General features: G+C 38.8%; 1 protein-coding gene across 2 annotated transcripts; it reads left to right on the top strand.

Moving 5' to 3' along the window:
- Positions 1–11826: 11826 nt before the first annotated feature.
- LOC107761464 (B3 domain-containing protein Os01g0723500-like) lies at positions 11827–14316 on the top strand. 2 transcript variants are annotated; one of them, XM_016579680.2, is made up of 4 exons: positions 11827–12116; positions 12287–12602; positions 13239–13348; positions 13459–14316. In XM_016579680.2, the coding sequence occupies exons 1-4, from the start codon at positions 12048–12050 to the stop codon at positions 13714–13716; spliced, it is 753 nt and encodes a 250-aa protein (XP_016435166.1). In that variant the 5' UTR covers positions 11827–12047; the 3' UTR covers positions 13717–14316. The 2 variants fall into 2 exon arrangements, with proteins under 2 accessions (XP_016435166.1, XP_016435167.1); XM_016579681.2 differs by having other exon boundaries at positions 13989–14277.
- Positions 14317–14452: the final 136 nt, after the last annotated feature.

Genomic DNA, 14452 nt, shown 5'->3' with positions numbered 1-14452 from the left:
CATATCGGTCGCATAATCGGTGTCCAACACTGGCAAACATTTGTTTGTGTCTGCGGTCACTATGAGGCCTGAAGACCTGTTCTGCGGTCGCATAATGAACCGCAAAACAGTTATGCGGTCGCATAGTCGACCGCAGAATTGTATCCAATCTGGCCCTCTCCTGCCTCACTTCTGCAGCCATTATGCGGCCCGCAGAGTGATTCTGCGGTCGCATAATGGACCGCATAAATGCATTTTTCTGCCAAAAATCTTTCTTTGCTTTCCGGTGCATTATTCAACCCAAAAAGTCTGAGCCGCTGCTACAATCCTCAAACACGTAAGACTAGTCCAGCACCATGAAATATTATTTTCTTTTATAAAATCTTACGGGGCCTTACAATCACCCTCCACATGGCAACAAGTGAAAATGACTCAAACATCCAAATGGTGACTCTTTGGTTTATGGGATTAGGTGGCGTTTTAGGGAAAATTGTGGGCTTCCACATGGCAGGAAGTTGGCCAAGGGTGGCACCAATGTGCACATGAGTCCAGCACCAATGTGCACGTGACAATGCAAGCCTTTAAGCCTTCGTATTATACTTCTTTTGCAATTAAGATGTAGAAAGAAGGTTGAAATCTTTCCTTTTATTATTAGGGAGTCTCTTACTTTAGAAACATAGCAAAAACATACATCCATGATACTCCATATGTCCAGCAACATGAAATATGCCATGATCATAAGAAGTTCTTAGTTCTTGTTCAAAGATTTAAAGGAGCAAAAATTGTTCTTGGAAAGCTCAAGTGAAAGTAGTTGATACTTTCTTCAAGTAAGGTATGTTAAGGTTATCCCTTCTTTCCTTTTGGCATGATCTATATGATACAAACAAAACGAGCAAATGCACAACTTTCATAAATGACCCTATTCATAGGCGTACTAGGTGTGTCTATGTTCTTGATTCCCCATGTGTCCTACTATCATATCGTCTGTTCATGGGTCTCATGACATTTCAAGAGATCGTATTGACTTACTTCATTATGCATTGCATTCATTTATACATATGCATTTACCCATGACCAGATGGCATTATATACGCGTATATTATATGTATATGGGGTATGAAAAAAGGTTACGACGTTATATACGCACCCCCACTTGATCAGTTGGTATACGTTGATGATTTTGCCCACAGAGACTGAAATGATATGATGGGATGCCCTCAGAGGCTTGATGATGTTATGTACGCATAGACCTATGAATTATATGTTATTTATACGCATATGCATGATATTATAAATATTTCATGATTTACAGAGCTATCCAGACTTACAGGTTGAGTCCTTTATTCCATGTTTCTTCCATGTCCTTTATATACTGATTTACATGCCTTACATACTCTGTACATTATTCGTACTGGCGTCTTTTTGTTATGGACGCTGCATTCATGCCTGCAGGTATAGATAATCAGTTTGACGAGCCCTCATAGTAGACGAGGTTAGCATTCAGCGAAGGATCGATAAGACTCCACTTCATTCGGAGTGCAGCCGAGTCTATAAGTCATCGTGTCAGAGTTTTGCTATAGACTTATGGGTAGGCCGAGTCTATGTTCTGACCATGTTTTGATGTCAAATAATCTTAGAGGCTTTGTAGACACATAGGTTCAACATGTACAGTATGTCAGAGGCCTTGACGGCCCATATGTATTCATGTTTTAAGAACAATGGTTCATTGATACAACGTTTGCCCACTTATAGTTATACATTACGAGTCGTGGCCATGTTGGCCCATGATAGTTGCAGAAGAAAAAGAAATGAGTTACAGAGTGGTTCGCTCGGGCCAGTACGGCAGCAAGTGCCAGCCTCCCTCCTCTCTCCCCCAGGTTTGGGGCGTGACATTATAAATCTTTTGTGCTCATGAGAAGCTAGTATTATTTTTTTGGTAATAAATTAGAAGCTAGTACTCTGAAGGCAAATCTGAATTAGATTTCTAAAATTATCCTAAATAGAATTACAAAAAGAAATATTTGATCGCTATTGCGAATTAATTAAATAAAACTAGTAAACAACAACAACAAGTACCTTCCCAAGTATATTATTTTTTCTAATACATCCCGCCAAACGACTTCTAAGAGTTTACAAACTTGATAACAGAGAGATAATTTTTGGTAAATAAGACTAAGAATATCTAATCGCCTTTTTTATCAAAGCAGATGATGGTTGAATACTTAAGATAAATGCAATAGTCATTTTTCACGCCCAATAGGAAAAATGAAGTTTTTATTCTAGAAGAATTTCTTAAAGAAGATATCTTAGAGCCCGTTTGGACATAAGAATTTTTTAATTTTTTTTCGAAATTTTTTTACTTTTTTTCAAAATCAGTGTTTGGCCATAAAATTTTCAATTTTCACTTGAAGATGAATTTTTGAATTTTTCGAAAATTTGAATAAGTCCAAAAAGTTATTTTTTAAAATTTTCACTCACAAAACTTCAAAAACAATCCAAAATTATATTCATGTCCAAATAAAACTCTAATTTTCAAATAGCATTTCACTTGAAATTTGTTTTCGCTTTTTTGGAATTTTACAACTTTTATGTCCAAATGCCCACTTAGTGTATCCATATAGTAAGAAAAATTAAGAAGAGTAAATTGGTTAGATTATAAATCTTTTATACTATTAACAAATTATAACGATCCGAAATTTTTACCTTCGGACCGTGGTGGCGCCTAACATTTCACTTGCTAGGCAAGCCAACGTTAGAATAATATTAGCCATTTTTAAATAATTCTTTTAAATTTATTAATAACGAGGAAACAAATGCGGAAGTAAGGTCTGAAATGTAGTGAATAATCCATAAAAATAACGGTGTCAAAATACCATCCTAGGATTGGTGTCACAAGTGCACGAGCTTATAGAATAATACAAATAAAGATATGAATAAAATAAAGCAGTCTGGAAACAAACACACAGCTAAAGTAAAGTAGACGGGACTTCAGAACTGCGGACGCCGTGCAGTTATACCTCAAGTCTCCTCTGGTAGCTGAAATCCGAGCAAGTCTACGGTATACCACTGGGGCCAACTCTGAAATCTGCACAAAAAGTGCAGAGTATAGTATTAGTATAACCGACCCCATGTACTGGTAAGTGCTGAGCCTAACCTTGATGAATTAGTGATGAGGCTAAGGCAGGTCACTTACATTAACCTGTACGCAATATTAGTAAAAATAACAATAATAGAAATAAATCAGGTAACTCATTTTTTAATAGTTGAGGCCAACTCAGCAGTCATGATCAATTATTATTTCAATCAATTTTCGTTGCAGCATGCAACCCGTTTCAAAAATATATTCATTTACAACTCTCCAATATATTTATTTAATCAAGTATAATATAGACTTTTAATTAAGTCTGTTGCGGCGTGCAACCCGATCCCCCAATATGGGCTTTTTAATAAGTCTATTGCGGCGTGCAACCCGATCCTCCAATATGGAATTTTTAATAAGTCTGTTGCGACGTGCAACCCGATCCCCCAATATTTTTCTTTCAATCAATTCTGTTGCGGCGTGCAACCCGCTCCTCCAATATATTCATTTATCAATTCTCATAGAAGAAATTTTCCCAATAAATGCAACAATTAATATAAAATTTTAAGACAACAAGCATAGAATAATTATGAATTAATTATGAAACAGACAATGACAAATAGCAATTTATTATGGAAATCAGGGAGAAAATAGACAGTTTTATGTTTAATATGCTAAGTATCAAGCAACAATTAATACACATAATTCAAATAATCATGTAGCAATTATTACATGAATTCAAGAATTAATATTTGACAAAGAATAGAAGAGAAATAATTATTATAAAAATTAATCTGTGTATTAAAAAAAATTTAATGATTTCAAATAATTATGCAAACAATTAATTTGACGACGTATATACACTCGTCACCTCGCCTATATGTCGTTCACATGCATTTCACATAACAAATAATTTAAGGGTTCTATTCCCTCAAGTCAAGGTTAACCACAACACTTACCTCGCTTTGCAATTTCAATCAAGTATTCGACCACAATTTTTCCTTTTAAATTTGACTCCAAAAAGATTCAAATCTATTCACCAACAATTCAATATACTCAATACAAATCGTAGGAATTGTCAAAATACTGATCCGAGTCCGTTTGCTCAAAATGTTGACCAAAGTCAACTTAGTTGAGTTTTAAGGCTCTATTTCACATTTTAATCCATTTTTACATAAAAACTTTCCGGAAAATTTTACGGACTGCGCACGCAAGTCGATGAGTGATAAATAGTTCTTTTCGAGGTCTTAGAACACATAATTAATTATTAAATTTAAAGATAACATTTTGGGTCATCACATTCTCCACCTCTAAAACAAACGTTCGTCCTCGAACTGAGTTAGAAAAAGTACCTGAGCTGGTGAATAAGCATGGATATTTACTCCGCATGTCCGACTCGGACTCCCAGGTAGATGCCTCTACCAGATGACCTCTCCAGTGCACTCGAACTGAAGGATAACTCTTAGACCTCAACTGCCAGGCTAAAATAGCCACCGACTCCTCCTCTTAAGTCAAATCTTTGTCCAATTGGACTGACTTTAAAATAACACATGGGACGGATCACTATAATATTTTTGGAGCATAGATACATGGAACACCGGATGAACCGTTGATAAACTAGGTAGTAATGCAAGCATGTCGGCTACCTCACCCACACTTTCAAGAATTTCAAAGGGTCCGATATACCTAGGGCTCAACTTGCCATTCTTTCCGAACCTCATTACACCTTTCATAGGTGAAACCCGGAGCCATATTCTTTCTCCAACCATGAATGCAATATCATGGACTTTACAGTCGTCATAACTCTTTTTCCTAGACTGAGCTGTGCGAAGTCGATCCTGAATAACCTTGACCTTATCCAAGGTATCCTGTACCAAATCGGTACCTAACAACCGAGCCTCTCCCGGTTCGAACCAGCCAACTGGCGAATGGCATCGCCTTCCATATAATACCTCATATGGAGCTGTCTGAATGCTCGACTGGTAGCTATTATTTGTAAGCAAACTCCGTAAATGGCAAGAACTGATCCCAAGAACCTCCAAAGTTTATAACACAAGCGCGAAGCATATCTTCCAATATCTGAATAGTGCGCTCTGACTGTCCGTCTGTCTGTGGATGAAATGCTGTACTCAACTCCACCCGCGTGCCTAACTCATGCTGTACACCCCTCCAGAAATGTGAGTTAAACTGCGTACCTCGATCTGAAATAATAGACACGGGCACACTGGGAAGGCGAACAATCTCACGAATGTAAATTTCAGCTAACCTCTCTGAAGAATAGGTAACTGCCACTGGAATGAAATGTGCTGACTTGGTCAACTTGTCCACAATGAGCCAAACTGCGTCAAACTTTCTCTAAGTCCGGGGGAGTCCAACAACAAAATCCATAGTGATACGCTCCCACTTCCATTCAGGAATTTCTAACTTCTGAAGCACACCACCAGGTCTCTGATGCTCGTACTTAACTTGTTGACGATTCAGGCACCGAGCTACATATGCAACTATATCATTTTTTATTCTCCTCCACCAATAATGTTGCCGCAAATCTTGATACATTTTGGCGGTACCTGGATAAATAAAATACCTGGAACTATGTGCCAGTTCAAGAATTAATTCACGAAGCCCATCCACATTAGGCATACAAATACGACCCTGCATTCGCAGAACTCCGTCTTCCCCCACAGCAACTTGTTTGGCATCACCGTGCCGCACCGTGTCCTTAAGGACAAGTAAATGAGGATCATCATACTGCCTCTCTCTGATACGCTCATATAAAGAAGACCGAGCGACTGTGCAAGCTAAAGCCCGACTAGGTGCTAAAACATCTAACCTCACCAACTGATTAGCCAAAGTCTGGACATCTACAGCTAACGGTCTCTCACCAACCGGAATATAAGCAAGGCTGCCCATACTCACAGCCTTTCTACTCAAAGCATCGGCCACCACATTGGCCTTTCCGGGGTGATACAAAATGGTGATATCATAGTCTTTCAACAACTCCAACCATCTTCTCTGCCTCAAATTAAGATTTTTTTGTTTGAACAGATACTGAAGGCTACGATGATTAGTAAATACCTCACACGAGACACCGTGGAGGTAATGCCTCCAAATCTTCAGCGCGTGAACAATGGCTGCCAATTCTAAGTCATGAACATGATAATTCTTCTCGTGAACTTTCAACTGCCGCGACGCATATGCAATCACCTTGCCATCTTGCATTAATACTGCACCAAGCCCAATGTGAGATGCGTCACAATATACCGTGTACGATCCTGAGCCTGTGGATAATACCAACACCGACGCCGTAGTCAAAGCAATCTTGAGCTTCTAAAAGCTCAATTCACACTCTTCTGACCATCTGAATGGGACACCTTTCTGGTTCAGTCTGGTCAATGGGCTTGTTATAGATGAAAACCCTTCCACAAACCGACGATAATAACCTGCTAAACCCAGGAAACTCCGGATCTCTTTAACTGAAGTAGGTCTAGGCCAATTTTGAACAACCTCAATATTCTTAGGATCCACCTTTATGCCTTCTGCTGATACAACATGCCCCAAAAAGGCAACTGAGTCTAACCAAAACTCACATTTTGAAAATTTGGCATATAACTGATTATTCTTCAAAGTATGAAGCACACTCTGAAGATGCTGCTCATGCTCCTCTCGACTTCTGGAGTAAATCAATATATCATCAATGAATACAACCACAAAAGAATCCAAATAGGGCTTGAACACCCGATTCATCAAATCCATAAATGCTGCTGGGGCATTTGTCAACCCAAATGACATCACTAGGAATCCGTAATGCCCATACCGAGTCCGAAAAACTGTCTTAGGGATATCAGATGCCCTAATCTTCAACTGATGGTAACCAGACCTCAAATTGATCTTCAAAAATACCTTGGCACCCTGAAGCTGATCAAATAAGTCATCAATTCTTGGTAGCGGATATTTATTCTTGATAGTGGCCTTATTCAACTGCCGATAATCTATACACATCTGCATAGAGCCATCTTTCTTCTTTACAAATAGTACTGGTGCACCCCAGGGCGAGACACTAGGTCTAATGAATCCTTGATCAAGCAGGTCTTGTAACTGCTCCTTTAATTCTTTCAACTCCAGCGGGGCCAAACGGTAGGGTGGAATAAAAATGGGCTGACCGTCCGGAGCCAAATCAATACAAAAGTCAATATCTCTGTCGGGTGGCATCCCCGGCAAATCTACAGGAAATACTTCTGGAAATTCACGAACAACTGGTACTGAGTCTATAGAAAGAACATCCGCACTAGGAGCGTGAATATAAGCCAAATAGGCTAGACACCCTTTCTCTACCATACGCTGAGCTTTCATATAAGAAATAACCCTGCTGGCAAAATGGCCAGGAGTTCCTTTCCATTCTAACCGAGGTAACCCCGGCATGGCTAGGGTCACTGTCTTAGCATGACAATCCAATATATCATGATAAGGTGACAGCCAATCCATTCCCAAGATGACATCAAAATCTACCATATCAAGAAGTAGAAGATCCACACTAGTCTCAAGACTACCAATAGTAACCACACACGAACGATAGACATGATCTACTACCACAGAGTCTCTCACCGGTGTAGATACAGACACAGAAGCACCTAGAGAATCACAAGGCACAACCAAATATGAAGCAAAATAGGAGGACACATAGGAATAAGTAGATCCTGAATCAAATAGAATTGAAGCATCTCTATGGTAAACTGGAATAATATCTGTGATCACAGTATCAGATGACTCGGCCTCAGGCCTAGCTGGAAAAGCATAAAATCGGGGCTGAGCCCCATCACTCTGAATTGCGTCTCTAGGACGGCCTCTAACTAGCTGGCCTCCACCTATAACGGTCTGACCTCCACCTCTAATGGCCTGACCTCCACCTCTAGCTGCCTAACCCCTACCTCTAGCTGGTTGAGTAGGCGGTGAAACAACTTATGCCGGTATGATGGCACGAGAATCCTGTCGACATCTGTTACTCGCCAATCTAGGGCAATACCTCCTGATATGACCAATGTTCCCACATTCATAACACCCATCCTGATGCCGTTGCTGCTGAAGCTGAAGCTGACCCAAATGGGTCGAATAACCGTTGTAGTAACTCTGGAGTGGTGGTGCACTGATAGATGCTGAATGTGCACTAAATGCTGGCTGCCCAGAGTAATGCATAATAGGATCATGACTCCCTGAATCATCAGGAGATGCATGAAGTGCTGAATGAAACGGTCTGGGAGGATGACCCCTACCAAAATTACCCCTGCCTCCAGACGAGGCGTCATCGAAACCACCAAACTGACGAGGCCTCTTATCAAACCTCTGCCCTCTCTCCTGTGCAAGAACTATCTCGATCCTCCTCGCGACATTAGCAGCCGCCTAAAAAGAAATCTCACTTCCGGTCTCCTTGGCCATCTGAAGCCTGATAGGGTGAGTGAGTCCCTTAATAAACCTCCTCACTCTCTCTCCCTCAATAGGTAGTAAAAGGAGAGCATGACGGGCCAAATCCACAAACCGGGACTCATACGGAGTAACAGTCATACTGCCCTACTGTAGACGCTCAAATTGCTTTCGGTAATCCTCCCTCAGTGTGATAGGAAGGAACTTCTCCAGAAATAGATGAGAGAACTGCTCCCAGGTAAGTGCAGGCGATCCAACTGGTCTAGTCAATGTATAATCCCTCCACCACCTCCTGGCGGAACCCATCATCTGAAATACAGCAAAATCACCCCCATTGGTCTCAACTATACCTATGTTCCGCAGCACCTCATGGCAGCGTTCTAGATACTCCTATAGGTCCTCAGAAGGTGTACCACTGAAGTGAACTGGAAAGAGCTTGGTAAACTTATCCAGTCTCAATAAGGCCTCAAAAGACATGGCGGGCCTATCACCGGTCTGTGCCGCAATAACTGACTGAACTACCCCAACTGGCGGGGTTGCTGGAGCCTGATTCTGGGGAGCTATTTGCTCTGGAGAGGGAGTAGTGGGAGTTTGTGCTCCTCCCCCAGCCTGTGAGACAGCTGGCGCCACTGGAAATGTACAATTCTGGGCCACGCCCTCCAAAAGACTCACCAACCGAACTAGAGCGTCCTGAAGCACTGGAGTAGCTATGAATCCTTCCGGGACTTGAACTGGTCCAGCTGGTATATTCTGAACTGGAACTTCCTCCTGAAGATCTACTTGAGGTTCTACAATAGGTGCAGCTCGAGCTCTGGACTGAGCTCTACCTCCATCGACCTCTAGCACAACCTCAACCTCGACCTCTACCCCTTGCCATAGTTGCCACCGGGGGTTCTGGTCCCTGTCCATCGGTAGAGGTATTATGTGTTCTCACCATATGCAAGAGAATAAGAGTAGAATGGTTCAATCATCGATGATAGAATAAAATCACATGACAGAATAAGAAAGAAGTGATATTGTTCCTAAACTTCATAGCCTCTGAGAGATAAGTACAGAAATCTCCATACCGATCTTTCAGACTCTACTAAGCTTGCTCGTGACTCGTGAGACCTATGTAATCTAGTGCTCTGATACCAACTGTAACGACCCGAAATTTCCACATTCGGACCGTGATGGCGCCTAGCATTTCACTTGCTAGGCAATCCAACGTTAAAATAATATTAGCCATTTTTAAACAAATTTTTAAAATTTATTAATAACAAAGAAATAAATGCGGAAGTAAGGTCTGAAATGTAGTAAATAATCCATAAAAATAACGGTGTCTAAAGACCGTCCCAGAATTGGTGTCACAAGAGCACGAGCTTCTAGAATAATACAAATAAAGGTCTGAATAAAATAAAGCTATCTGGAAACAAACACACAGCTAAAGTAAAGTAGACGGGGACTTCAGAACTGTGGACGCCGTGCAGTCATATCTCAAGTCTCCTCTGGTAGCTGAAATTCGAGCAAGTCTATGGTACGCCGTTGGGACCAACTCCGAAATCTGCACAAGAAGTGCAGATTGTAGTATCAGTACAACCGACCCCATGTACTGGTAAGTGCTGAGTCTAACCTCGACGAAGTAGTGACGAGGCTAAGGTAGGTCACTTACATTAACCTGTACACAATATTAGTAAAAATAACAATAATAGAAATAAATCAGGTAACTCATTTTTAATAGTTGAGGCTAACTCAGCAGCCATGATCAATTATTATTTCAATCAATTTCTACTGCAGCATGCAACCCGTTTCCAAAATACATTCATTTACAATTCTCCAATATATTTATTTAATCAAGTGTAATATAGACTTTTAATTAAGTCTGTTGCGGCGTGCAACCTGATCCCCCAATATGGGCTTTTTAATAAGTCTATTGCGGCGTGCAAACCGATCCTCCAATATGAAATTTTTAATAAGTCTGTTGCGGCGTGCAACCCGATCCTCGAATATATTCATTTCAATCAATTCTGTTGCGGTGTGCAACCCGCTCCTCCAATATATTCATTTACCAATTCTCATAGAAGAAATTGCCCCAATAAATACAATAATTAATATAAAATTTTAAGACAACAAGCATAGAATAATTATGATTTAATTGTGAAACAAACAATGATAAATAATAATTTATTATGGAAATCAGGGAGAAAATAGATAATTTAATGTTTAATATGCTAAATGTCAAGTAGCAATTAATGCACATAATTCAAATAAGCATGTAACAATTATTACAGGAATTCAAGAATTAATATTTGACAAAGAATAGGAGAGAAATAATTATTATAATAATTAATTCGTGTATTAAAACAAATTTAATATTTTCAAATAATTATGCAAACAATTAATTTGACGACGTATAGACACTCGTCACCTCGCATATACGTCGTTCACATGTATTTCACATAACAAATAATTTAAGGATTCTATTCCCTCAAGTCAAGGTTAACCACAACACTTACCTCGCTTTGCAATTTCAATCAAGTATTCGACCACAACTTTTCCTTTTAAATTTGACTCCAAAAAGATTCAAATCTATTCACCAACAATTCAATATACTCAATACAAATCGTAGGAATTAATTCCGTATGAATTTACTAATTTTCCAGATAAAAATCTGAAATTCACTTTAAAAATTGGTAGTGGGGCCCACGTCTCAAATCTCGGAAAAACTTACGAAATCCGAACACCCATTCCGAGACGAGTCCAACCATACAAAATTTATCAAATTCCGATGTCAAATGGACCTTCAAATCTTAAATTTCGGGCATACGCTCGAGTCCCAAATCACGATACGGACCTACCGGAACTGTCAAAACACTGATTCGAGTCTGTTTGCTCAAAATGTTGACCAAAGTCAACTCAATTGAGTTTTAAGGCTCTATTTCACATTTTAATTCATTTTTCACATAAAAACTTTCCGGAAAATTTTACGGACTGCGCACGTAAGTCGAGGAGTGATAAATAGTGCTTTTTGAGGTTTTAGAACACAAAATTAATTATTAAATTTAAAAATAATATTTAGAATCATCACACAGACTAAAATACTTGTTACAGAAAATTAAAATAAGAGAGGTGGAGGTCTTATTTCAAGCCTCATGAGAAGCTAGTATTCTGAAGGCAAATCTAAATGAGATCTCTACAATTATCCTAATTAAATTTACAAAAAGAAATATCTGATAGCTTGTGCGAATTAATTAACTAATACTACTACTAGTATTTCCATAATAGTAAACAATATTATTATTGTCTGAAAAATATGACCCCATTACCCATAAATATAAACACTAGTAAAGCTTAATATTAACGGTTCTCGAGGACAACAAATACGAGAGAGGGAGAACAAAATTTGCTTATTTCGAAATTTAAAAGAAACCCTTGTGCAAAACCTGAAACTGTTAGATTATGGTAATCCACCTCCTCTATTATATAGGAGCACTTGTGTTTGATAAAAAATCTTTCCGACGAATATATCATCTGTCAAAATTATTCTCAAAACCTAACAGTCCCACTGCCATCTTCATCTTCTTCTCCTTCTACAATGGAAAACGAACTTCCGATTAGCAGACGTTTCTTCAAAGTCATGGTGCCCGGTTTCCATGCAAAACTTGTAAGATTCTGTTTCTTTTTATTTTTCCCCTTAAATAATCTCGACCCTTTTACCCAATTTTCTTTTGAATGGTGTTTTTAGGTAGTATCAGTTTTTCTAACCAATGGTGGGTCCAAGACTTTGTTTCTCTAACTTCTATTCGTTTTTTTTTTTTTTTTTCAATTCACCAGACAATTCCACCAGCTTTTTGTCTGAAGCTAAAAGGGGAAAAATCAGAAAAAGGGACTTTAAAACATGGAAAGGGTACATGGAATGTAGGAATTGGTCGATCGAAGAATGGCGTTATGTGGTTTGATAAGGGTTGGGAACAATTTGTGCAAAATTATAACCTAAAAATTGGAGACTTTGCTGTGTTTGAGCACTTGGGTAATATGAATTTCAGTGTTAGCCTTCTTGATTCTACTGGTTGTGACAAAAAGTTTTTGATGTTGGAAGATGGTAAACAACAAGTACCTTCCCAAGTGAAATCTCCAGAGTGCAGAATAGGTAAGTTTCCTAGATTGTTAATTTTCCTATATTGATCTGTAAAACACAGAAAGTGTATTCCTCATATTAATATTAATCAATTGTGGTAATAAATTTGACACCAACCAGACACCTTAGTCGCCTTCTTGATTCTTTTGCTTGGATTTTCTACAGCTGAAGCTGATGTTCAAAATCTGTATTTAGGTATAGACAACTATAGTAGTAGTAGTAGTAGTAGTAGTAGTAGTTAAAGTAACTGGAACTAGTTGTCAAAATTTTAGTTAAAACATGTGTTATATGAACAGATATGTCGTCTAATTGAGGGACATGTCTGTTATGAACAAGACAACATGCTTGTAGTAGTTGTAGGGGATGACATATGCTGTTGAGACAACCTACACTAATTTCCTGATTCGTCTTGTTTAGCACGATTACTGTTGTGAAGTATACTTTAGCTTGGTATGATTGTTGTAGTACTATTATGGCAATCAAGAATTGGATTTGGAATAAGAAAGGTTTGATCTTTAATAACATTGCTAAAGCCACATCTATGATGAGTAATTTAGTTGAATGGAAAGGAAGGTAATCTAGAGGAGTGGATTTTCTTCTTATGTACATTCCGTTTTGGGTTTAATGCTCTCTTTCTCACTTCTGTAGAGAAAAGGAAACCCGAGGGAGATGTACTGATCCACCAATACGTGAAAGGAAGTTCTGAGTTTACGGCAAGAATAAAAGAATATAACGTCAGAAAACGTTCTCCTTATTTGGTGAGCTTTCAACTCTTCTTTTCCTTTATCTGAACCTATAACAGGACAAACAATGAATTTTTTTCTAAATATATCCTATATTATCTTTTCCTAATATGCTCTTATGACAGCATATACCCACGGAATTTTGTCATTCAAATGCACTCCTTCAGAATACAACCATAACATTAACAGGTCCATCGGGTATATCATGTCCTGTGAGTCTAAGAATTTGCCCTGGTGGGAAGACTTTATATGTCATTATGACAACAGGCTGGCGTGACTTCTTTTCAAGCAACAAGCTAAAAGTAGGAGATGTTTGCATCTTCCAAATTGATCGCACAAATAGCGACTCAAAATCCATTACAATGAATGTTCGTGTCATGTAGGTTGTGGAGTTTTCATTTATCTTTATACTTTTGGTGTTTTTAAGAGTTAGTGGTGCCTTGTATATTTCCTGAGCGGATGGTCTATTGGAAACAACCTCCCTATCCTCACAAGGTAGGGGTAAGGTTTGCATATACACTAACCTCCCCAAACCGCACGGTGTGGGATAATACTGGGTATGTTGTTGTTGTTGGTGCCTTGTATACTTATTTCATCAGGTAAAGGTTCATTTTATTTATATAATTGGCTGATCAGCAATGAGTTGTATTACTAGCTGCTGCAGAGAAACTAGGCACAGCACATGTTATCCCTAGTGAAAAAATGACCATGAATGCTGCAATGTCACTGAGATTTCCCAAGAAGCAGCTCTTCAGAGAGATGAAAGCTCTATTTTGTGGAGAGAATATACTAGCTCTTGCTACCGAAATCTGGCAGTAAAGAAATGCTTGAGGTTTTGCCGTCTTCATAGTAGTATTTTGGCTACAGCCTGTGAGTTATGATATACTCATTTGGCCTAGTACATTTGTTTAAAAGGGTGTATCCCCAGATTATTTTGTGGTATTTAGAAATAATAAAAAGTGCTTTCTGCCTAAGCATATCAACGGTATTTTTCATATTTTTTCATCCTTTTATGAGAAAAGAAGTTTTATATTCTGAAAAAGAAATTTATTCAGAGCATTTGCTTCTGTGTTTCGTTGCCATTTCTTTATCATCTCATCTGCCTAGTTCAGATAAGCA

Source organism: Nicotiana tabacum, chromosome 9 (assembly GCF_000715075.1).
Source record: "Nicotiana tabacum cultivar K326 chromosome 9, ASM71507v2, whole genome shotgun sequence".
NCBI lineage: Eukaryota > Viridiplantae > Streptophyta > Magnoliopsida > Solanales > Solanaceae > Nicotiana > Nicotiana tabacum.
Note: the sequence above shows the minus strand (reverse complement) of the source record. Positions and strands in the feature narration are given on the sequence as shown.